At 40.9% G+C, this 25,327-nt stretch overlaps 1 protein-coding gene across 1 annotated transcript; it reads right to left on the bottom strand.

Annotated features, from left to right (window-relative positions):
- Positions 1 to 928: 928 nt before the first annotated feature.
- Positions 929 to 24,190, bottom strand: LOC124274202. Its single transcript, XM_046709508.1, has 21 exons — positions 23,893 to 24,190; positions 22,368 to 22,455; positions 22,107 to 22,183; positions 21,054 to 21,090; positions 20,031 to 20,128; positions 17,728 to 17,850; positions 16,687 to 16,835; positions 15,052 to 15,187; positions 14,446 to 14,634; positions 11,464 to 11,814; positions 10,395 to 10,452; positions 8,487 to 8,554; positions 5,895 to 6,533; positions 5,613 to 5,700; positions 5,341 to 5,411; positions 4,234 to 4,270; positions 3,817 to 3,914; positions 3,315 to 3,437; positions 2,216 to 2,361; positions 1,642 to 1,777; positions 929 to 1,161 (listed from the first exon to the last, which is right to left on the bottom strand). Exons 1-21 carry the CDS (start codon positions 24,061 to 24,063, stop codon positions 1,090 to 1,092), a joined length of 2,955 nt encoding a protein of 984 aa, XP_046565464.1. The 5' UTR covers positions 24,064 to 24,190; the 3' UTR covers positions 929 to 1,089.
- Positions 24,191 to 25,327: the final 1,137 nt, after the last annotated feature.

The raw sequence follows: 25,327 nt of genomic DNA, 5'->3' as shown, positions 1-25,327 counted from the left end.
GTACAGGGGTTGAATGTTGAGGCTCAGTCGCTTTGCGGATGACGTGTCATTGTTGTGAATCATTTCCGTCTGTCACTGTCTGACTGTTGATACTTGATATTTGCTGTCCATAGTAACATGGTCGTAGCCGCAATGTTGCTGACTGTGCCACAGTCTGACTCGGAACCCCATTCAGTCATTGCCTCATCTAGTGACTGAGTGAGTCTTGTTTTACGCCGCTTTTAGCAATATTCCAGCAATATCACGGCGGGGACACCAGAAATGGGCTTCACACATGGTACCCATGTGGGAAATTGAACCTGGGTCTTCAGCGTGACGAGCGAACGCTTTAACGACTAGGCTACCCCACCGCCCCTTTGCTTCAACTATAAATTCAACTTTGTTGACGACAATATCTGACTGTAACCTAGATGGTAATGGCTTTCATTCCAACATAATCCTCACTTGATTAAGGGTTTAACGAAAAACACAGCTTGCATTATATTCATTTAGTCTTTATTGATAAAGGAAGGTGGTATTTTTTCTTAGTCAAGAAAATTTAATGTTGCAAGTACCAGCACATATAAAAGCATCATGTGGAAATGTCATATATGTTTTCCAAGGAAAGTTCATATTAGCACCGTCTATGCCTGGGACGCATTGTCTTCCTTGATTGGTACACAGTTCATCATCGTTTTGTGCAATGCTTCTTCTGTGCTTTCGAATCAACTTCTTCTCAGTTTGGTGCAATGTTTCTCCCATGTTTTGTGCAGTGCTTCTTATGAGTTTTAGCTCTGTTTCCTTAATATATCGACACGGCTCCTTCTGTGTTTGGTGTGCTGCTTCTGACATGTTTAACCATACCGCTTATTCAGTGCTTCGGACACTTCTCCTTTCATGCTGGATGCTTCTGGTAATAATTTAAGCTTGGGACACTTCTACTTTCATGCTTGGGACACTTCTCCTTTCATGCTGGATGCTTCTGGTAATAATTTAAGCTAGGGGTGCTCCTTCTGTCATACTTGTTGTTCTGCTTCTCCTCAGTCTCCAGCATTGTTTCTTCCACGCGTACTGCACCGCATATCATTCCCTTCATGGTTTGTGATGTACTCAACAGTTGTGGTCCATTGGCAGCTTAAGGAAGGCTAGCTCTAACACATCGTGTAGAAACTCATACTGCCCCTGCAACAGAACAAATTGTTCAAATGGATAATAGATGGCAACTGCATTAAACACTTTCATCATTACTGGTTCTTTATGTTTTTCGTCTGTTTTGTGGGAAACCAGGGCTTATGTTTGAAGACATTCTTGAAGGAGGGCAATAAAGTCATTTAGACATTAAATTGCACATGTGTGACAAGAGAGAAATGACCGAACAGAAGGGAATATAATTTGGTTGGTTGTTGTTTAACGCCGCGCTCAGCAATATTCCAGCTATATGGCGGCGGTCTGTATCGAGTCTGGACCAGACAATCGAGTGATCAACATCTTGAGCATCGAACATGCAATTTGGATACGATGACATGTGTCAACCAAGTCAGCGAGCCTGACCACCCGATCCCGTTAGTCGCCTCTTACGACAAGCATGAGTTGCTGAAGACCAATTCTAATCCGGACCTTCACGGGTAGAAGGTAATGTAAACGGATAGTAATGAAACCAACCGCAGTTTGAACCATATTCATACGCTGGTATCTGAGTCTCTTCACACACTGGAACACATCCACGACACTCTCGGCTGTTGCCTGGTCCAGCAGATAGTCCAAAGCAATGAATGTTCCAGTTCTACCAATGCCGGCACTACAACGACAAATGGTATGTCCCTATTATATATCCTGGAAACATATTACAAAAGATATCGAAACATACCACTTACGCAACTAATAAGACATCATTCAATTTTGACCAACTAACATATCCAGTTTCTGGTTACCCCTAAGTATACTGATTATACAATATACTAATAAAATATACTGAGGGAAACAAATCAGGGAACATCACTGTATGGCAGTGTTCCTTTATTTACTCTAAGACCAAACCCCCCCACCCCCCCCCCCACAGCGCTATTCAAAGCTGGTGATGAAAACTGGAAAATATTAAAGAAACGCTTAAATTTTCCCATGTTCCTTTATTTTTTGTTTCCCTCATTATACGTATGACCACGTTCCAATGCTTCTGTCACATGATCTACTACAACCATTTGGTCCCCCATTCCAAAGTCGATGTTACTCATATTACCTGCAGTGTACAATGACAGGGCCAGCACCAAACGTTGCCCTGGCATGGTAGTGGAAGTCCAGAAGAGACTGGTCACTTGACGGCTGCCCATGGTCAGGCCATGCTGTGTAGTGGTACTGGCAAATCTGGTGGCCACGCCCACCTTCCTACAAACGATAATGTCAAGGTCGTTATGTGACACTGAAATGTGAAACATCATTTTACAGAATGATTTGTTGGCAATATCGATCGGAATATAAAGGCATTTGAAGGAATTCATTGTTGGTGTCAAAGGGACATTCCTTACTCATGCAATGTGGAAAATGAGATATTTGAAAACTTAGCGTATCCATCAAATATCAGTCTGCGAATATAATGTCAGATGACCACTCAACTGACTGGACGTTGTCCTGTACATGTACACTGTCCTTCATTTACCTGTGTCATGGGCGTTGTCCTGTACATGTACACTGTCCTTCATTTACCTGTGTCATGGGCGTTGTCCTGTACATGTACACTGTCCTTCATTTACCTGTGTCATGGGCGTTGTCCTGTACATGTACACTGTCCTTCATTTACCTGTGTCATGGGCGTTGTCCTGTACATGTACACTGTCCTTCATTTACCTGTGTCATGGGCGTTGTCCTGTACATGTACACCTGTCCTTCATTTACCTGTGTCATGGGCGTTGTCCTGTACATGTACTACACTGTCCTTCATTTACCTGTGTCATGGGCGTTGTCCTGTACATGTACACTGTCCTTCATTTACCTGTGTACCTGTCCTTCATTTACCTGTGTCATGGGCGTTGTCCTGTACATGTACACTGTCCTTCATTTACCTGTGTCATGGGCGTTGTCCTGTACATGTACACTGTCCTTCATTTACCTGTGTCATGGGCGTTGTCCTGTACATGTACACTGTACCTGTGTCTTCATTTACACTCTCCTTCATTTACCTGTGTCATGTCCTATACATTGATTTGTGCTATGACACTCATGTAAATGTACATCTGTACCATGTTATGGTCATGTTTTACCTTCTCTTTTAGTCGTATTATATATTCAATATCTTTAACCTGTACAATGGTAAATGTCCTTCACAAAGTCGCCTCTTTTACCTCCGATATGAACATTGTCCTGACGCTGTAGTCCATCCCGATCTCCTCCCGAACCGTCTGTACACAAGACCCGCCATATTGCTGAGCCGTTCCCACGTCAGGCCAGTACTTAACACACTTCATCTGGATAACCAGAACACAAGATAGTCATACAGATTGTCATACAGATAGCCATATAGATAGTCATACAGAAAGTCATATAGATAGTCATACAGATTATCATAAAGATGGCATACAGACTGTCATTCAGATTGTCATACAGACAGTCATGCAAATTGTCATACAGATTGTCATACACATGGCATACAGATAGTCATATAGATAGTCGTACAGATTATCAAACAGATGGCATACAGATAATCATACAGACAGTCATACAGATTGTCGTACATATTTCTATCTCTGCACAGACCATTGATCAATAGATATCCCTCGTGTAATGACTAACAGTATCACAATGCACTGCCATTCAGATGGAGAAACTGTCAGTACTAAAACATACCCTGTCATTTTCTAAAATGTTTGTCAGCATTATTATTGTCGTGGCCTCATAGTGACGAACCATGTCCCAGAAGTCGGCTGTTGTCTCTGGCAGAGGTCCTGTTTCAAACACACCAATTTAAATAAATCAGTTCGTGAGGACTACGTGTATTGGCATTTCTATCCAACGGAAAACCTCCAAATACAATGATAAGGAAAATTTAAAAAATAACTCGAGAATAACTCTGAAGTCATATTGCAATCATGAAATATAACTGCGAATACATGCATCATGTGTTTCTGGTAATCTTAAGCATTATTACAGATTCCATGGTTGGATTACATTCGAAGTAAAGCTGTTTGCATTGAAAGGGCATTGCCATTGAGATACGCTTTGGGATTATTTGTTCACATATGAACATGGTCAAACAGCGCTCACCTTGTGTAGCTATGTAGAATCGAGGTTTTCCGTATCCCTGTGAAAGAAACCAGGTATATCACCACAGTATACATGTATTATTATTATCTTTTTTTATAATAGGATTTTTATATAGCGCACATATCCAGGCAACTAGTACATGCTCAAGGCGCTGGTATTTCATAATTGCATATCTAAGAAATGATATTTAAGTTAGATAAAAGCTGATGTTCAGGTTACATGCGATTTACACAGGCTGCACGTCTTCCGGTGTATTTGATATAAACAGTGGTTACCCAAACATGGTAAACATGAATCATGTGTATTTTGACTGAAGAAGCAACAGCCTTGTGGCCAGAGATTCGACTTCAGTCACTGCATCAGCTTCACATGTTTACTGTCTCAGGTCCTTGTGAAATGAATGAATGAAATGTCAATATTTCGTAGTCGGCAACAATAGTCAAGCTATAGACTGCGGGTAGTAATAGGCACGACTTGGGCAATGGTTACGGTATCACAAGTGATTCCGTCGGTGGGGCAGGGTGAGCGAGCAAACCTGCTCTGTGTTGTCCCTAAAATTACCGTAAAGCGTCAAATATCAACTTGAAAAGGGTAACTGAGGAACTGGTGGCTCAGGCATCTAGAGTCCCACCAGAGAGCATGATAAGTAAATCAATCCAGTTAATTTGGTTTCGTACAAGTAATTACATTTTTCCAGAAAAAGTGAAGTGATGTTATGGACTAACGGGTCGGTGGGGTAGCCTAGTGGTTAAACCGTTCGCTCGTCAAGCCGAAGACCCGAGTTCGATCCCCACATGGGTACAATGTGTGAAGCCCATTTCTGGTGTTCCCGCCGTGATATTGCTGGAATATTTTACCAGCGTAAAACCATACTCACTCACTCCTACGTGAGAGAATCTTGGGACCTATTCAAGCTTCTTAAAGCGTTCAGTCTTCACGCCGAAGAACCGGGTTCAATTTCACCCATGGCTACAATGTGTAAAGCCCATTTCTGGTGTCCCCAGCCTTGATATTGCTGGAATATTGCTAAAACTGCGCTAAAACGGCGTTAAACTAGACTGACTGACTGACTCACTCACTCGCCTCACCCTGTTAGACTGCACTTACATTAATGTGGCTTGCGTTGATGTAATCACTCGCCCTCTCGCTGCCAGGGAGAATTACTCGACAGTGGTCGTCTGGAACGAAATATATGCATCAGTCTGCTATAGAATCAGTGTCCGTAACATGGATCGATTATGGAAATAGGAATATTTGCTGAATGAAAGACGCTGAAGACCGAGCAGTCTATTGCCGTAGTGGAATGAAACATGGGTATGTGTCTTTGCTAGAGATTAACTGTTAACTACGTCATCAAAGTACATAGGAACAGTACATACATGGATGCATGTTCTTGAATCTGTTTTGTCCGAGGTTGGCAGGCCTCTTAGCGTCAGCACACATTGCAAGCTCGCCTTTTGGTAGTTCCTGCAACAATAACACAGTGTTTGAACATCCTCTTGCGATTCTAAGATAGTAACTTTCAACTCATGTCAAAACTTTACGCGTCGAATAACCTGCGGTTTTCTATGCATTATCTTTTCAAGAATATATTCACAATTGCTGATTGCTAACAAATTAATTTACAGCAAGGTTAATTATATAAATTGGGTCAAACTTACTTCAAACTGTTGTATGAACCCGCCATAAAGCCTCATTCTGTGTATGTAGTCCGTGAAATGCCGGCACGCCACTGCTGTTGTCTTGAGTCTGGGGGGACTCAACCCAACCTGTCCGCCACATGCTGGAGTCATTGCTTCAACCTCAAACGTCGCGGACTCACGGTCACCAACCTGCTGAAGTCCTTCTGTAGGTCGGAATGTCTCTGATGCATCCAACTGGTGGTCATAATATACGCTGAACCTGGGTACAGACATGATCCTGTCAGCGCCTGTATGATTGAAGGTGACGATTCCATTTTTGGTCTGTCCTGTTCTGGAATATCCGATTGGGGTTCTTGACTGGTGTGTTACTTCATGGCCGTCGCTTAAGCTTCTTCTGTAGCGTTGTTCTTTGGTCTTGGCCATGTGCTTCAAACGCGCTCCTTTAGTCTCCATACAGTCACTGATCTCGTGGTTGTGCTGAACCTCGCTCCGTTGTTGACGGTCGAGACGACATTGTGACACTGTTCTGCCTTTAGTAAAACAGCGCTGATGGCCACTAGTGTTGATATCATTATTTAGTCTGTAAGGCTTCATATCATTTCTCTGGTTACTGTATTTATGTAAAGCGAGGAATTCTTCTGTGTCATGCAAGGTAACATGTTATTCTTCTCGTCCTTTAGCGACAGTCGATTTGATGCAGGATAAAAATCTGAAAGATTTACAAATGTATGAACATTACAGCAATATATTTCTTTCACAGCTCACAATAATTCTGCCCATGTCTCTCTTTCTTTGTGAGTGTTTATGCGTATTTCTGATTGGTTGTTTGTTATGTATACGTGAACAAATCGTTCTGAAGAGGTGCTTCCCTTTGATGTACTAGAAACCTGTGATCGTGAATTTGGCCTGTCTATGATCCTTTTTTTTCTGGGCTAATCGGTTTAAATAAATTAACTATATGCCCTAGGGCTGCACCGATTCGGATTCGATTCATCGCAAATCGAATCTGACACCTTAGTTTCGATTTTCGATAACGACTATCACTATTTCGATTCGATATTTGAGTGTTCTGTGTTTAAACATATTTTATTTGTTTGTAAAAGGTTAGATTATTTACATTCCTGATTTCCTAGTCAAATCTTGGAAAATGTTTTCAGTGTTATATGTTTTGTTTAATAAACTCTGAGAGTTAAATGAAATCTGATGCTTTTACTTGTATGAAGAACCGAATAAAAAATGATCGGATTGAGGGTCTAGTATCGAAAATCGAAATCGAATCGAGGTCTGAGTGAATGGTTGGAGCCCTGATATGCCTACGAGATAAGAGTTACATCACATTAGGATTTGATCTCACGTCAACCTCACAGGCTATCGTATAACTGAAGGAATGTTGAACACTCACTCACCCGAGTTAACGTTGAATTCCTTGTTGATTGAATCAAACGAATCATCTGAGGTAATTGTTCTTCTTTTGTTCAGCCACTTCAAACAGCGGCGTAAGATATGCCCATCCTCTTCCTTTCTTAATAGTCTCTTTCTGGAAATACAAGTTCGACATGAAAACGAAAACCTCAACATGGGAAGAAATATCGACCATAAGCCTTGCTTTAAAACACACGTATAATAATTCATGTTGATGTTTTTTGTGTATATTTTCTTGTCTATATACAAACAGGAGTGGTAGTCGTTAAAACAATGGGTGAGTTGAATTTTACATCGCTTTGAACAGTAGATCCAGGAATATCACGGATTAGGAGTAGGAGGGAAGCCCAAAGGTCTGCAGCTGTTAGTGTTTACCACGAGGAAACACACGAACACGGGTATGACAAAACCAGAAACACCAGGGCGAATATAGGATCTCAAACCACGATGATAGGTTTTTGAACGTCTAAGGCGACGCAAGTCTCCACGGCGAACTATAGCAAAACATGATCAGAGACATCAGAGTAGGGATCTACGCCGCTTTTAGCAATATTCCAGCAATATCACTGCGGGGACACCAGAAATGGGTTTCACACATTGTACCCATGTGGGGAATCGAACCCGGATCTTCAGCGTGGCGAGCGGACGCTTGCACCATTAGGCTACCCCACAGCCAACATTTTACAAAAGGTACATGGGTGTGTATGGTGGAAACAATGGCTGACTCACATAAAACAAACGGTGGGTACACCAATGGCTGACAGCCACATAAAACAAACGGGGGTAGAACATCCTGGTTTTGCATATTCTGTAACAGGAAGACAGCCGTCATCATGAACATGGTAACCACCAGGGTATAGATAGAACACTCCTGGTTTTGTATATTCTGGTTTGGTATATTCTGTAACAGACATTGGTTTCTAGTTCAGTAACATTAGAATAGACTGTCAGAATTAATATCCTAAATTTCATAAACATGGCATATTTTATGTGACTTAGTTCCTTATTTTATCATGGACAAAGTGATTGTGTGCAGCAAGTCAAGGTTAACGCCACTTATCACCATGATATGTAAAATGGGTGACCGACGTGATACATGTGAAAGGGCTAATCGTACATTGGGATCCACGAACAAAGCTCCTGGCACGTCTAAGGGACGTTACTCTTCCAAGCAAACTTTTACCTCACCTTCACAATTTTCCCCGGTCCAACCTGCAAAGCACTTGGAACACGCGCCACTTTCCTGGTCGCATATACTGCAATGTTGTGAACATCCTAACGAACAGTTGTTGCCATGGTAACTTGATATACAGCCATCCATGCATGTGCCGGTGTTATTGCATTTCCTGTCAAAACAGTTCATGCTACAGTTTTTCTCACAGTGATGTCCATAAGTATTCTGTTTACATTCCATGCACAATCCTGATGATCTGTTACATCGGAGGCAGTCTTCATCACAAGGATGCTCACAATATTTCCCCCAGAAGCCAGCAATACATCCGATGGAACATTCCAGTCCAGATCGGTTCCGGCACTGGCGTTCCATACAGGTACTGCTACAGGGCTGGTCACATGACATTCCATACATCGTGGGAATACAGCCCAACGAACACTCACCGGTTGATTGGTCACATTTGGATGACAGACAACCACTGTTGCAAGACACGCTGCAATAGTCACCATGGTAACCGTCTTTACAGCCATCTGTACATTTACCGTCACTGAATCTGCATTTACTTCTGCATTTGTCGCAGACAATACACTTGTGTCCGTACCGACCGTCTGTACACGTTGTGCAATTGTCTCCATATTGTACACAGCTCTTGCAGTGTTTGGGACACGTTTTGTAACAAGTGTCACCTTGAAATCCCTCGGTGCAGTTGTGACACTTTCCGTTTTGGTGACATCTCCCACCGAGACAGTTCACAGAACAAGTCATGTCACAGTACTTCCCATAAAATCCAGATTGACACCCATCCACACATTCTCCACTTTTCATCTTACAATTCTGGAAGCAATTCTCTGGGCAAGCATCTTCACACATGTCTCCATAGGTTCCGTTCTGGCAGCCAAGGTAGCAGGTCCCGTTCCTGAAACATCTACCCAGAAGACAGTTGCTGCTACAACTCTCACTGCATGAAGGTCCATACCAGGGCGATGTTAGGGAATGTACACTAGTGTTCACACACCCGTATTTACAGGCTCCAGTAGAGTAGTTGCAGTATCCCAGCATGCAGTGCTGGTTGCAGGTCCTGTTACAACTGCCTTCTCCATAAAATCCCCGTTTACACGTGACACAACTTGTATCTTTACAGTTGTCTTCAAGGTTAACCCATGTGTCCACAGCGTTCGTAGATGGCGAAGTCGCAGGAGCTGAACCTAGAATGATTCAAAGTGTTCATTGGCATATATGTTTGGCATACAATTTACCCCCTTTTACCTCGATCCCCATTTTTGTGGTCCGACAAGCATGGTGTGCTTGTGAGTTATGCAGCCAGGCCCCTGGGGGTGATACTTTCGGAACAGGGAATGCTGTGTTGTCCCAATAATTACCGTAAAGGGTCAAATTTGTAACAGAGTAACTCTTGGCTCAGGCATCTAGAATCCTATCACAGAGCATGTTGAGTAAAACTATCCCTTTGGTTTCGTACCAAAACAATCAATGTCGACAGTGATGTCACAGACAAGTTGGGCGGAGGAGTGGCCAAGTGGTGAAATCGTTCGATCGTCATGCCGAAGACCCGGGTACAATTCCCCATACGGGTACAATTATATATCTCATTTCTGGTTTCGATCGCCGTAATATTACTGGTATAACAGCGGCGAAAAACCATACTCACTCACTCATGGACTAGTTATCAAGTATCACTCGAGTAGAACACAACATTAGTTCGCCCAAGGGCCCCCGTTCGATAAAGCGATCGTAGCGCTAAGGTGATCGTAACTCCCATACTTTAACATAGACTGTCGCAGCACTACGATCGCTTTGAGGAACGGGGCCCTGGTTTTCACCAATAATACGCACTCCATCAGCTGAAGATTAACACAATATTCGACTAGGGTATTAACTGTGAATATGAACAAAGTGGCACTTACTGAATCCTAGTATGATCTCTTCCTTGAAGGACAGGAGAAGAACCAGCATCAGCCTGAACTGTAGGGACGGGTGGACATTAAAGGATTTGTTTTGTAGCAAACATGAAAACGAAACTGATTTGTTAAATGAGCTACCATGTGAAGCAGGGTGTTATAACTTGCTGACATAGACCATTCCTGCACAATAACATGGTAAGCGAGCTCTACATTTCATTTCATAGATTTTGTCTCGACAAAAAAGTTTTCAGACCAATCCTATTGTTATATATAAAATTAAAAACTTACGATACGATAACATATATACCACGCAAGCCTAAGGCTGACACTTTTGCAACATAAATTGTTTCTTTCAGCGAAAGTTATGGTTGTTTCGATTATTTTCTCGTTGCTTCAAATTTTCTTTAAAAAGAGTGTTTTTGAAAGAAACATGAACGAGAAAATACTCGAAGCAACGAACAAATTTTGAAGCAACGAAAAAATAATCGAAACAACAAGTTTCTTTTGAAAAACATTGAGTTTTTGAAAGAAAATTGGAGCAACGAGAAAATACTCGAAGCAACGAGAAATTTATTGAAATTTCAAGTATTTGACAGAAGCTTGAAGTAATGAGTAAATACTCGAAATTTCAAGTAACGAAAAAATATTCAAAGCAACGAATAATTACTCGAAATGTCAAGATTTTTTACATAAGCTTGAAGTAACGAGTAATTAGTCGAAATTTCAAGTTTTTTACAGAAACTTGAAGTAACGAGAAAATACTCGAAGCAACGATAAAATAAAAGAAATAAGGAGAAAATAATTGAAATAACGAGAAAATACTCCCAAGCACCGATCAGATAATCGAAGCAACGAGAAATGTCGCTAAAAAAATGTGTTAGGCTCCAAAATTACTACTGCTAGATAAAATAGATACAATGAAACAGGCACACCAAAACGAAAGAATACATCTTTACTCAAAATGATATGGAAAAACTTACATGCGATCAGCAAAAATATAACATATTATATTAATATGACAGGAACAGCTCAGAGTATAAAGACACAGAACACCTCCACATATCACACTCACCTGCTGCCTGGTGAACATTCTGTGGAACACGTTCAATACTGTGTTGCCTAAACACAAGGCTGCTGCGTGTGACACTGACACAAGGCTGGAGCGTGTGGCACTGACACAAGGCTGGAGCGTGTGGCACTGACACAAGGCTGGAGCGTGTGGCACTGACACAAGGCTGGAGCGTGTGGCACTGACACAAGGCTGGAGCGTGTGGCACTGACACAAGGCTGGAGCGTGTGGCACTGACACAAGGCTGGAGTGTGTGGCACTGACACAAGGCTGGAGTGTGTGGCACTGACACAAGGCTGGAGCGTGTGGCACTGACACAAGGCTGGAGCGTGTGGCACTGACTGGAGTGTGGCACTGACACAAGGCTGGAGTGTGTGGCACTGACACAAGGCTGGAGTGTGTGACACTGACACAAGGCTGGAGTGTGTGACACTGACACAAGGCTGGAGTGTGTGGCACTGACACAAGGCTGGAGTGTGTGGCACTGACACAAGGCTGGTGTGTGACACTGTGTGGCACTGACACAAGGCTGGAGTGTGTGGCACTGACACAAGGCTGGAGTGTGTGGCACTGACACAAGGCTGGAGTGTGTGACACTGACACAAGGCTGGAGTGTGTGACACTGACACAAGGCTGGAATTTGGGGCACTGACACAAGGCTGGAGTGTGGCACTGACTCAAGGCTGGAGTGTGTGACACTGACACAATGCTGGAGTGTGTGGCACTGACACAAGGCTGGAGTGTGTGACACTGTTATAATGTGCTATTGGGAACTCACACAACAGTGTACTCTAGAGTACTATCAAAACAGTAGGGATTGCGTGTCGAAAACAAGTCATGGGATGTGTGACGCACCAGATTATGTTTCAGAACGTGTACAATAAGTTTCATTTTCCTGACATCTCGCTTCCCACGCAGTGGACCTCTCGTTATGCGTAGTAAAATTATTTCAAAGGCACACCCACGTGCACGCTGACCATGTACCCAGCACACATTGTAAGTATGCAAAGTTTTCCATTTTTGAGTTAATTAAAACATATAAATTGGTTATCAGGTGCACAATGAAACACAAATCGAGTTTGTAGAATAACTTCCAATTGCAGTGTGTTTGTGTGTGCGTGCGTGTGCGTATGCGTGCGTGCGTGCGTGCGTGCGTGCGTGTGTGTGTGTGTGTGTGTTGGGGAAATTGCATCCATGAGCTTTCTTCGTTGTCAAGGCATGTACTCCTTGACAGAACTTAAGTACTAATCCAAGCGGAGTTAATCCCAACCCAGTCACACACTTATAGTCCCCACCCCACCACAGATCCCCCCACCACCCACCTGCCTTTCAATTTGTATGAGGGACCGTTCATAATTTATGGCTAGGGGAGGTGATGATGATTTTTATGGAGAAGCATGTACAGTGTGAATACTACCCCCCAAAAAATTTATGTACAAAATAAGTGACCCCCCTGTATGTCATGTACAAAATCAATGACACACCCCTTCCCATAATTTCTAAGCATAATTTTAAACATATTTTATGTACAAAATTGCTGAACCCACCCCACCCAACCCCACTAGTACGTGTGTACAAAATTGATGAACCCCTAGCTCCCCAGAACAAAATGGGTGACCCCCCCTTAAAATCATCATCACCCCCAGCCATAAATTATGAACGGTCCCTAAGCACATCAAAGGTAGAAAGGGAGGTCTTTTTACGTATCTGTTAACAGTACTGTATATCATGTGAGATTCGAGAAACACGTAAGTGAATAAAACTTCAAAGAAATGGGTCCGTGTATGATGCGTATGCATATTACACAAATAGAAAATCCCGTTTCCTTGTCACGAGATCTCGTGTCACGTGATAGGTCATGCATAACTAGATTACAAGTACTAAGCACAGAACATATATGTCACTCGTCTTGTTATACGGTTCCCAAAACCTATAGTATTCTCAAACGTAGAAAATATGTTTTGTTTATCGTCTGTCATGGTTTTTATGCCATGTCAGGATGTACGGGTACCACAGTTGGAGCAGGATGCGCTCACCTTTTCGAGAACATTTTGTATTGTCACTGTTTATGAACGATTCATAAACACATGGTCACAATATAGCAGGATACTGCACACTCGACTGCGTATGGCGTAGATTTATTTAAATTCTAGAAAAAGTTTGGTCTCTTTTATTTTATAACATTGGATTTATATAGCCCTGCAAAGAGCGTATTTCTTTTTGTGGTCGTGCGAGGAAATGTTCCAACCCGAGAACCTTCCTGGCTTGTCACATGCAATACTCTTTTAAATAATCTGGATCAGAACATCCTGTGAATGATATCATGAGCATTGATCTAAGCAGTTGGGATACGATGACATGCATGGAGTATGGGTTGCTGGCGACCAGTTCTTACACGGATCTTTACCAGCAGCAACGTCTCTAGGCGAAGAGACACCATGGTAAAACATTACATCCATGTAGAAATCGACCCCGTCTTGTCAAAATATCCCACGAACGCTTTAATCTGCCATAATCTTCACCACTTGGAGATAGAATAAAAAGAAACCCTCAATAAAAACACAACAATTTTATTCAGATCGGCAACTATGTACAAATTATATACAAGGAACTAATGAACACTTCTGTATTTAAAATCTAAAGGTAAACAATGGCCATATAGAGGAGACTGAACGGCGTACCCTCCTGCTATTATTTTATCAGACAAACGCTTATTACATTGTCTGTACGAGGACTACCCGTGGTGTGTGTATAATGTACAAGTGTATGTTGTGACCCGGGGTGAGCAAAGGAGAACACCGAAACGGTACACAACTTCAGAGAGTGGGTACAATACGTCACAGGGTTGATACAATACGTCAAAGGGTGGGTACACTACTTCACGGGGTGGATATACCACTTCACCGGGTAGATACACTATCCCACGGGGTGGAAACACCACTTCACATGGTGGATACACTACTTCACACAGGGTAGATACACTACCTCACGGGATGGAAACACCACTTCACATGGTGGATACACTATTTCTAAGGGTGGACACAACTCGACACTGGGCAGAACGCCACAGGACGACTCCTCACTTGCCATCTTGGCACCTTGGGTTATCTTCAGTTGGAGGATCCTTTGACCGAGAGCCAGTGCCAACACATCGTGCAGTAGTTCATAGTCACGCTGTAGAAAGAATGTTTAAAGTTTGATAAAATATAACATGATCATAATTTGTTACGATTACATTTAACCACAGAAAACTGGCCATATGCCAAACATTTATGAGTGTTGTTTTCTACCTTCATTTCCCACGTAAGTGTTTCAACACACAAGTGTTTCAACACACAAGTGGTTTTCAAACGTAACTACGCGCAGTGGACAATGTATCCAAGATTTACATGACTGTTCTCGCCAAGTATACAAACTATACCATAACATGATATATCATTATGTATAACATAAATCAATCGTTGGCGTCAAGTCCAGAATCACACTTCAGGCACATCCAAGGGAGGCAACTCTACCCAGCGAGTTTCGACGATTAGGCCACCTGAACATCCATATCACGAAAAAGGAAAAACGTTTGTTACATCACTATACCTGGTGGTGAACCATATTCATACGCTGGCATCTAAGCCTCTTTACACACTCGAAAACATCAACACCACCTTCCGCTGTAGCCTGGTCCAGCAAATAGTCAAGAGCAATGAATGTCCCCGTTCTCCCCACTCCAGAACTGAAGAAACAACATCAAATTCTACAATGTATGGCGGCCATGATGTGGGCAGCTACAATACATAAAACAAGACCTTGAGCAATACATTGAACAATACATTAGATAATACATTGAACAATACATTGGATAATACATTGGATTACACATCGGACAATACATTTAAAGATAGTTTGTAAACTACATTGAACAATACATTGAAAAATACATTGAACTATACATTGGATAATACTATAAGCAATACCATGAACAATACATTGAACAGTACATTGAGCAATACATTGGACAAGACATTGGACAATACATTGAATAATACATTGAAAAATACATTGAACAATACTACATTGAATAATACATTGAACAATACATTAGATAATACATTGAACAATACATTGAATAATACTTTGAGGAATACATTGAAAAATACATTGAATACATTGGATAATACATTGAACAATACATCAGATAATACATTGAACAATACATTGAATAATACATTGAACTATACATTGAATAACACATTGGACAATGCATTGGGCAATACATTGAATAATACATTGAACTATACATTGGACAAGACATTGGACAATACATTGAATAATACATTGAAAAATACATTGAACAATACATTGAACAATACATTAGATAATACATTGAACAATACATTGAATAATACATTGAACAATACATTGGATAATACATTGAACAATACATTGAATAATGTTTGAGGAATACATTGAGCAATACATTGAATAATCCAGTGAACAATACATTGAACAATATATTGGATAATACATTGAACAATACATTAGATAATACATTGAATAATACATTGAGCAATACATTGAAGAAGACGTGGAACAATACTTTGAGCAATACATTGGATAATACATTGAACAATACATTGGATAATACTTTGAGCAATACATTGAACAGTACATTGAGCAATACATTGGACAAGACATTGGACAATACATTGAATAATACATTGAACAATACATTGGTTAATACATTGAACAATACATTAGATAATACATTGAACAATACATTGAATAATACATTGGACAAAACATTGAGCAATACATTGGACAAGACATTAGGCAATACATTGAACAATACATCGAAGAAGACATTGAATGTCCCCGTTCTCCCCACTCCAGAACTGAAGAAACCACATCAAATTCTACAATGTATGGCGGCCAAGCTGTGGGCAGCTACAATATATAAAACAAGGTCTTGAGCAATACATTGAACAATACATTGAATAATACATTGGACAAGACATTGAACAATACATTGAGCAATACATTGTATCGCACAGCCGTGACTCGTTGTCCAAAACAAGGGATGTTCAAATAGCTAATAAGAGTGGGATACGAGCTTTTGACTACATGCTTAATATTAAATATACAAGTTTCAGTACTTAAGTAAACATGAAAGAACCAGTTATCTAACTTGACATGGTCTGTAGAGACAGAATCATTCGAAGCTTAGTTTGTTACCTGCAATGCACCACGAGGGGTCCAGCAGCACACGCCCCCTTCACCTCTGTGTGGAAGTTGAGAAGAGACTGTGTGTCCACTGGTTGGCCGTAGTCAGGCCATGCTGTATAGTGGTAGTGGACCAAACTGTGGACATCTTTCTGACCTTTCTGTCAATGTTGAAAGTAGAAGAAGACCAAATGAAAGGTGTTTGAATAAAGACTATTTTTATGGTCTGCTTTTGAGTCTAAAAGGAGATGATGACGAATTTCTGTATTGTTCCAGACATTTAAGTAATAGCATATGAGAAGCTGAACCAATATCTTTGGTTAAACTGAGGTTAATAAACTTCTTTACTGATATACATTATGCAAGTTTAAGTAGCAGACAAAGAAAGTGTTGTTTGACGTGCTGGAATCCCATGTTCAAGGATTGCCATACAGTCTGACACTAGTCTCTACTTCAACCTTTGTAAAGTGATACCAAATCTGAACCATGATACCATGCCAGATTGAACCTTATCTGTCTCAGACTTATGATACAGCAGAAACTTGGTTAAGACATCTTCCCTGTTGCATCCCTAACACATTGTTTTGCATAAACGTGTCACGTGATTCGAATTTTAATTAATGTTTTGAAATGGTTAGTAAAATACCAAAAGTTTCAATTGGATGTAATTATTCATAAATCATAAAGTAATTTGTTATGTTTACTGAGATTTTTCTGACTGAAACGTTTGCTTTACTCGAAGCTGTAGTTTTGTCAGGGCTTGCATGTTTAATGTGGGAAGTGGGCCCAGATAGGAACAATTCGAATACGTATCTCTTTGTATAGCCTCAGAAAACGTAAGACTGGCCTTTTAGATAATACTCGGTGCGGTACGAACCGCCACGTTACTACAAAGCGACGCAACTATTCCCACCAAATCATAGGATAAAATGGGCTAAGTAACCATGCAGCAATATTGAACTTATATGCTTAGCTACATCATCTTTGGAACGATGAACCAGAAGCAGAAACACAGTCACAGACTTCCCCCATTTTGAATACGACCTTTTGTACCTGTGATATGGAGAATGCCCTGATTGTGTAGTCCGCCATGGCCATTTCCCTGACAGTCTGGACCCGGAAGTCCCCATATTGGTCAACACACTCAAGATCTGGCCAGTACTGGCGACACATTACCTGCCAGACAGTGAATATATATATCAACATTTTGAATACTGTAAAGTCCAGTTATAGCGAACTCAAAGGAATCACTAATGAGTGTAGTTTGCTAAATGCGTAGCTCGTTACAACCAAGTTCGTTCTAAACATGGTTTACTGTTTGTTGGTGTTCGGTGGATAAAGACTGTCGAAGAGAAGGAGAAGCGTGGTTCGATACCCGTGACGTCATATCAATACACAGTAAACGACGCTACATGTTGTTACCCTGACTGGAGCATTGCATTAAGAGAAGTGAGTGAGTATGGTTTTACGCCGCTTTTAAAAAATCCAGCAATATCATGGCGGGGAACACGAGAAATGGGCTGCACACATTGTACCCATGTGGGGAATCGAACCCTGGACTTCGGCGTGACGAGCGAACGCTTTAACCACTAGGCTACCCCATCCCCATCACCCCTGCATTAAGAGGATGGTTGGTTGCTGTCTGAGTTTGGTATTCACATTACACTGAGTCATCACGGTGAGCAGCAGTATATACCACCGGTAGAAGTCTGGACAAGGACAAGCAGCCACAAGGACACGCGAACGTACGCACACGCACACGTACCTGTACATCACTCTATAAGTGCAAATATACTGAGTCAAATAAGAAACTTCACATTCTTTCTTCGAGCACTATAAATTATTATTTCATTGCTGAGATCTGTGTGATGTACTCGATACACTGACAGTGCCATAATCAGTTCCATTAGGCTACAACGCCGTTCCAAAACATGGGTATACAGAATGTCAAGTCACAAGAATAAAAATGCGAAATTTCTCAGTTCAATATCGTGTATGGCCGCCCCGCGCATTCACCACTGCCAAACACCGTCTCCTCATCGACTGCCTGATGCTTGTGAACACGTGGTTGGGGATTCTGCGCCATTGCTCTTGCAAGGCAGCGCCAAGTTCCTGCAAATTCTGAGGTTGGTTCCTAAGACCACGAAGCCTTCTCCCAAGTGCATCCCAAACGTGCTCTATTGGATTAAGGTCAGGGGACCTCGATGGCCAGTCCATGACGTTGATTCCAGCGTTTTGAAGGAAATTTCGTGTCAACATCGCGGTATGCGGCCGAGCATTATCATGCTGGAACTGTAGACCTGGGCCATGAGCCGCCATGAAAGGAACGAGTTCAGGGTGAGCACCTGGTCGCGGTAAGCAGCAGCTGTGAGGTTTCCACGGATGACCAGAAGTCGGGAACGGTTGTTCCCACAGAAAGCACCCCACACCATGCAACTTCCGTCCCCGAATCTGTCGACTTCCTGTACACAACATTGGGCATACCGTTCACGACGTCGTCTCCAGACTCTATGCCTGCCGTCCGCGAATCTGAGGGTAAACCTGGATTCATCGCTAAAGACGACTCGATTCCAGTCTCTCTGGGTCCATCGGAGGTGCCGTTGGGCCCACAGCAGACGTTGACGTTGATGAAACGGCGTCAATATTGGCCAACGATATGGACGTCGAGAATGGAGATTGGCAGCCCGCAACCGATTTCGAATGGTCTGTGAGGACAGTCGACCTCTAAACATCTCAGCCCTGGTTCGTGTAGCCGGCAGAAATCTGTCACGTAGGTGACGTAGGACGATTTGACGGTCTTCTGCTCGTGACGTCACACGTGGACGACCCGACCTTGGGCGAGCAACATGCCAACGGCACGTTCACGTTGCACATTTGACAATCGTGGCATTTCAAGTACCGTTAGAACTGTGGTTTAACAGTGTTTTTTCAATTCTTGTGGCCAATGCAAACACGTGCATATGAAGAAAACTTCGATGCGAAGATCACGTGATCGACTGCACGTGCAAAACCTGATTTGGCACTAACGTCATTTGCACGACGAATGGATGGGTTTGAGTGGGTTTTGCTAACGTTTTCCTAGAGTCGAAAGATAGGGATCCCTTTTCGGATACATAGATGTATCATCAGAGAAAAAATATAATCATTATTTTTCAAATTACATTTTGTGAAGTTTCTTTTTTTTGACTCAGTATATTATAAAGGGGAAATCCGGCTCCACTTCACCTACAATATAAACTGTTACAGAGGCATTCTAAAAGTTGTAAGTAATAGGGATGACAAGTCTTTATGAAGGATCACCTTCTTTATTTCTATCAAGGCTATTTCATCCCATTTACTTTTGTACAAAGACTTACTTTGCCGTTTTCATGAAGGTTTGTCAGCATGACGATTGTGGGAGCACCAGTTTGGAGTACCATGTTCCAAAAATCGGGTATTGTGTCTTGTAATGGTCCTGTTGAATATAATTCAACAACACTGAACACATGCAGTTGCTGAACGATTCATATTAACCTTTCTCTAATATATGTCCATGTGGATTGTTACAGGAGAAACTAGTCATATTGAAACTGAATCATTTTGAACTATCTAATCACGGAAAACACATTTCCTCATATGGCATATTGTCAGCATCGACTTATAGGTGCTTAGACAGAAGCAGTAAGCCGAATATTTTAACTACAAATAGAAAAATACACATGAACAAAAGAAAAAGTCAACAGAGAAATAGCTTAACCATTAGAGAAATGATCATCTACTTTATATCAATGTTAAGATAAATGAAAACATCACGCCTGCAGTGGAATTGATCCTAAGTATACGACGTCGCTTTACCCAGTATGTTGTATTAGTGAGTGAGTGAGTTTGGTTTTACGCCACTTTTAACAATATTCCAGCAAGATCATAGCGGGGCACACCAGGAATGGGCTTCACACATTGTACCCAGTATGTTGTATTAAGTGCTATGTGGCATATGTCTGTGTTAAACGTGGTATATGCCATGAACTTGTTCTATATCAGTGTGTTATATGTCTGTTATACGCGGTGTTATATATCTGTGTTATATCTATGTTATATTTTGCTTTATATCATTGTGTTACTTGTCAGAGTTATATCAGTGTCTTATATACCCGTGTTATATAAGGGTCTATATCAGTGTGTCTGTCTGTATAATATGTGTGTTATGTGAGATGCTAAGCTAACTAAGGGTACAAGCAACATTTGGTTGTCGTAGAGGTATATTGAGTGTCCAAAGTTTGAGGTGATACGACATAAACCGACTCTTAGCCAACAAAGAAACTATCTTTATTAAACAAAGGCTCGAAGATGACCTATCGAGTCAGGACTCCACATTCCAGCCTACAATGGCAGATACTGACCTTGAGAAGCGATGAAGAAACACGGCTTTCCATAACCCTGAAACATTCATTGGCCATCTCAGTATATATATAGTGTCTTTGTCTCTTTTCTTGTAAAGCGATTCTTTGCTTTGGGGAATAGGTTATATACAAACATCAGTTGATATATTGTGTATTAACGTGTTGAATGCTGCAGCTGTGCCATTAATGTAGCAAGTATTTCATCGCTTTTCATAAACGTGGAGCTCTGTTTTCATCGATCACTTGATTGTCTGGATTGTTTACTGTTAGCAGTACTGCCTTGTGGCGTTGGTCTGTAAATATTTACTTTTTAAGGCAAATTGTGTGAACACCTGTTTTGCCATCACCGATTTGGTCAGTTATTTTGCCCTTTACACCAAATGTTTCTGATGTGAGACAAGACCTGGAATTGTTTTGTTCCTGACTTTCATATTATTTTCTTCCCAAATATTAGCTGCCCATGTGTCACGGCTGTAGCTGGTTGAGAACAATGGTATCTTTGGGTTCACAGACGAACAATGACTGGTTTCGGTTTCAGGGTCGCTTTGTTGGGTTTCAGTGAAGGACATGCATCGAGTTCCCCGTCTGTCTGAACCATCACTGGTTCGAGTTAATTAGGTACAATTTCCATACTGCATTCCTTTATGCTACTTTCCATAGACTATTTTCCAAATCAAATCGAGTTCGAAACATACATAAAAATATTGTTTTAGAGAAATATACTACAAAACAACGAAGTCGTCTCCATTAATTCGAATTAGTCCAACAGTTACATAGTTTTCTGACATGCTGTGAATATTACTGTCCATGCACAACAGAAGTGAACACTACTTCACCATACATGCAAGTTAAAACAACCAGTAAACAGATAAACCAACTGCCTTGTTTACATTTCGCATTGTTATAATAAACGAAGGTGCGTATGCTCGAAGTGATTAAATCTGGAAAAAAATATTACACATAGCTCCCAATCCATTTCAATCATGCTATCCATTAAGACTCTCTCTCTCCATTAAGACCTGATCCAGTTAAAGTAAACACAGCCGTACATACATTTATGTAACTGGCGTTGATGTAGTCGTTCCCTCTCTGGCAGTCTCCACTTTGTAGCTTTAGGCGTGAATGATCATCTGCAAATGATTCCAAAAGAATGTACACTTGTAAATAATTACACTCCTAGTAATCGTAACATGGCTGATTAATATGTTAATATGTTACTTTTAAGCAATTTTATGAATATGATACGAAAGAGTATCGCTTATTCGGGACTACACATTAACCGCTCAGCTTGATTTAAGCACACCCAACACTTACAGGGAAGTATGTTCATATATCGATTCTTTCGGCGGTTCGTTGTTGTCTTGCCCACCAAACATGCGGCGAGCTCTCCACCCGGCAAGCCCTGAAGCAAAAACGTAAACAAGAATAATTGGATACAGGTCTTATGAAGAGATATTGTCATGATCAGACAGTCTGCCATCAAAGTTATTACAAAACAACACACTTGTCATGTACTAACGATAGAGCAGCATTTGCACACACAATCAGATTATTTGTATACTCTTTAAAAAGTAGGGGAACTTCATTTTCAATTTACGATTGAAAAATTGGGAAATATATAGTCAATTAATGTTGATATAATAATAATGAATGTTTTGAGAGTGCATCACCACTTGAACTTATGATCTTTGTTGTTTGTACAGTAATCGCTCTTGAAAGATGACTGGTGTGTTACGTGAAATTTGCATGTGTACGATTTTCATTTTCAAAAAAAAAAAAAGCCGGCAAGAAACAAACACTAACAACTGTGTGATGCAAGATGATTGTCAAAATTAACACTGATTTATCCACCTTCTTGAAAACCGGCAAAATCAAGATTGACACGCCATGCACGTGTATGCGGTTACTGCGTTGTGCACGTGCATCCCATACATTGTGTTTAGGGGTGGTGGTAAAGAGAAATGGTGGTGTGTTCATAAGATGTCTGTCTTTGAACAGTTTGTTAAGGCTTATTCTTCCTATTCTAATTGAAAGTTCAGGTTCCCTTACTTTTTTAAGAGTATATATAAGAGTATACCTTCACCTAAAAGGTATTTGCTACCTCCACATCAGTCACAACCTTAGTGTTGTACTTCTACTCAGCATTTAGAGATGAATAATGGGGAGTCAGAAGTAAAATATCACTTTCGGAATAACAATATCAGCACAAGTAATTCTTATTGCTTTGTACAGAGTTTGGTTACATCTGGGAACAGCAATACGTAGGCCATCCTAAATGTTTTATATCTAATTCTTATCTCGTGTGTTTTTTTATGAACAATACTGGCCTAGTTCGTTTCAGAAAGGTACCCTACTCCTTCTTCAAGGGGTGGTTTCGGATAGAGCTGTACCTTATTTATGTAACTACTAAACAATTTCGGGTTTCTTGCCCAATTTCGATGTTTCTCACTTCAGTTACTTATTGATACCAGGAAGTATTTAATATTGAAAGAAGTAAATACTGTGTTGTGTATGTCACGAAGGATATGTGGAAGACGAGTTTCACTTTCTCTTAATCTGTGCCTCTATAGCCAGTTACCCACAAAGTATTACGTACATCCTTCTAAATCTCAGTTTAATATCTTTATGTCAATAATTGTACCCTAATTAAGAATATAGCAATGTATATATATCATTAAATGTCACTCCGTAGAACACTAACATGAATGTCAACATTTGATCGAATAGTGTACCACTGTAACACTCGTCTATGACATGTAGTTAATGTATGTAGTTTTGGGCCGGTGGCCTACACTGACGGAATATAGAATTGGGTTAATACTATCAGCACAATCCGTACTTTGAACTGTTTGTAAAATCCACTCTGTCGTTTGAACTTGTGCACATAATCATTGAAAGACTGGCTGTCGCACAGTGTCGTGTTGGCTCTGTGATCCCAGGCATCCACAATGGATGACGATGTATGGGCAACAGAAGACGCCAGCAGTCCTAAGTGGGAGGTAACTGCCATGTTGTCCGTTGATGTTGCGGATGATGACACAGTTCCGGAGACACCACTCCCTTTGTGGTCCTACTTGAGGTGTCGCATCATCTCGAACCCCAGTCAGATACAGAGATATGGTCTCATACCCGGTGTCTATGGGGTCTGACTCTTCATCTGAATTGACTGATAAATGGAATGTTGAACAAAGGAGATCACGATCATATTTCTTCACATGAAACTTATAAACAAGCTTCTACATAAGCCTTATGTACCTTTACAGACTTAACTAAGGCTAAGGATGAAATAAATAAATGTCCGTGAGATGTCTATTTTCTAATAACGTTTTATCGAGCATGGTATGAGCTTCGGCATTAGCAAACTTATAAAGTAAGAAAGATCATTCCTTACACGAGTAAGATGCTTGCCTGGGCCTTATTTCAAAAGAATAATTTGTTGATTGGGTATTCTTACAACATCCGCAAAATTCCTTGCTGCTCTTTCCTCTACCTCGGTGGGGCCTGCAGGTAGAAACGTTATAGTTGAATACAAAACTACCTCTTGATATTCTTTGGGTGTTGTGACATTAATAATATATTTGTCAATTCAACATATAACGTTTTGTATTATGTTTTGTATGTATTCTGCGCGTTTAGTAACTAATGTAAAACTGGGCGTTTGACCCGCATTTACCGATACAAAACAAGGAAATGTTTAGATAAAGATTAATTATTGCACAAATAGTTTCTACATGTGAAATATTAGTGGTATTTCTTAAAACATAACTCAGAATGACACGTGCGTGTTTAAAAAAATGCTTGTTCTGTCACGCAGAGGAAGACATTCTATAGATAATACTTGCAGCAGGATGTACAATTACCTGCACTTTACGATGAGAAGAATTACAGTTAACACAACTGACACCGGAAGGAGAGACATCAAAGCGTAGAACACAACCGTCTTTGTGGAACCTTGTTATAAACAACACAAACACAAGTTTTACTATCTTTAACATATTCATAAAAATACGAATGTTTCACGGAAATGAAAATTACTTTTGCAATTGTCATGGAAGTTATAGTTTAACGTTTGAGAGTACCATACACTTATCTCACCTTCACAAGTCTCCCCGATCCAACCCGCAACACACTTGGAGCACGCGCCACTTTTCTGGTCGCATATACTGCAGCGTTTTGAACATCTTAACGAACAGTTGTTACCATGGTAACCTGATATGCAGCCAGATACGCATGTACCGGTGTTATTGCATTTCCTGTCAAAACAGTTCATGCTA

The sequence above is a fragment of the Haliotis rubra genome, unplaced genomic scaffold (genome assembly GCF_003918875.1).
Source record: "Haliotis rubra isolate DU_JTF1 unplaced genomic scaffold, ASM391887v1 Scf189, whole genome shotgun sequence".
NCBI classification, from domain to species: domain Eukaryota; kingdom Metazoa; phylum Mollusca; class Gastropoda; order Lepetellida; family Haliotidae; genus Haliotis; species Haliotis rubra.
The sequence above is the reverse complement of the archived record's forward strand: the minus strand, read 5'-3'. Positions and strand labels throughout refer to the sequence as shown.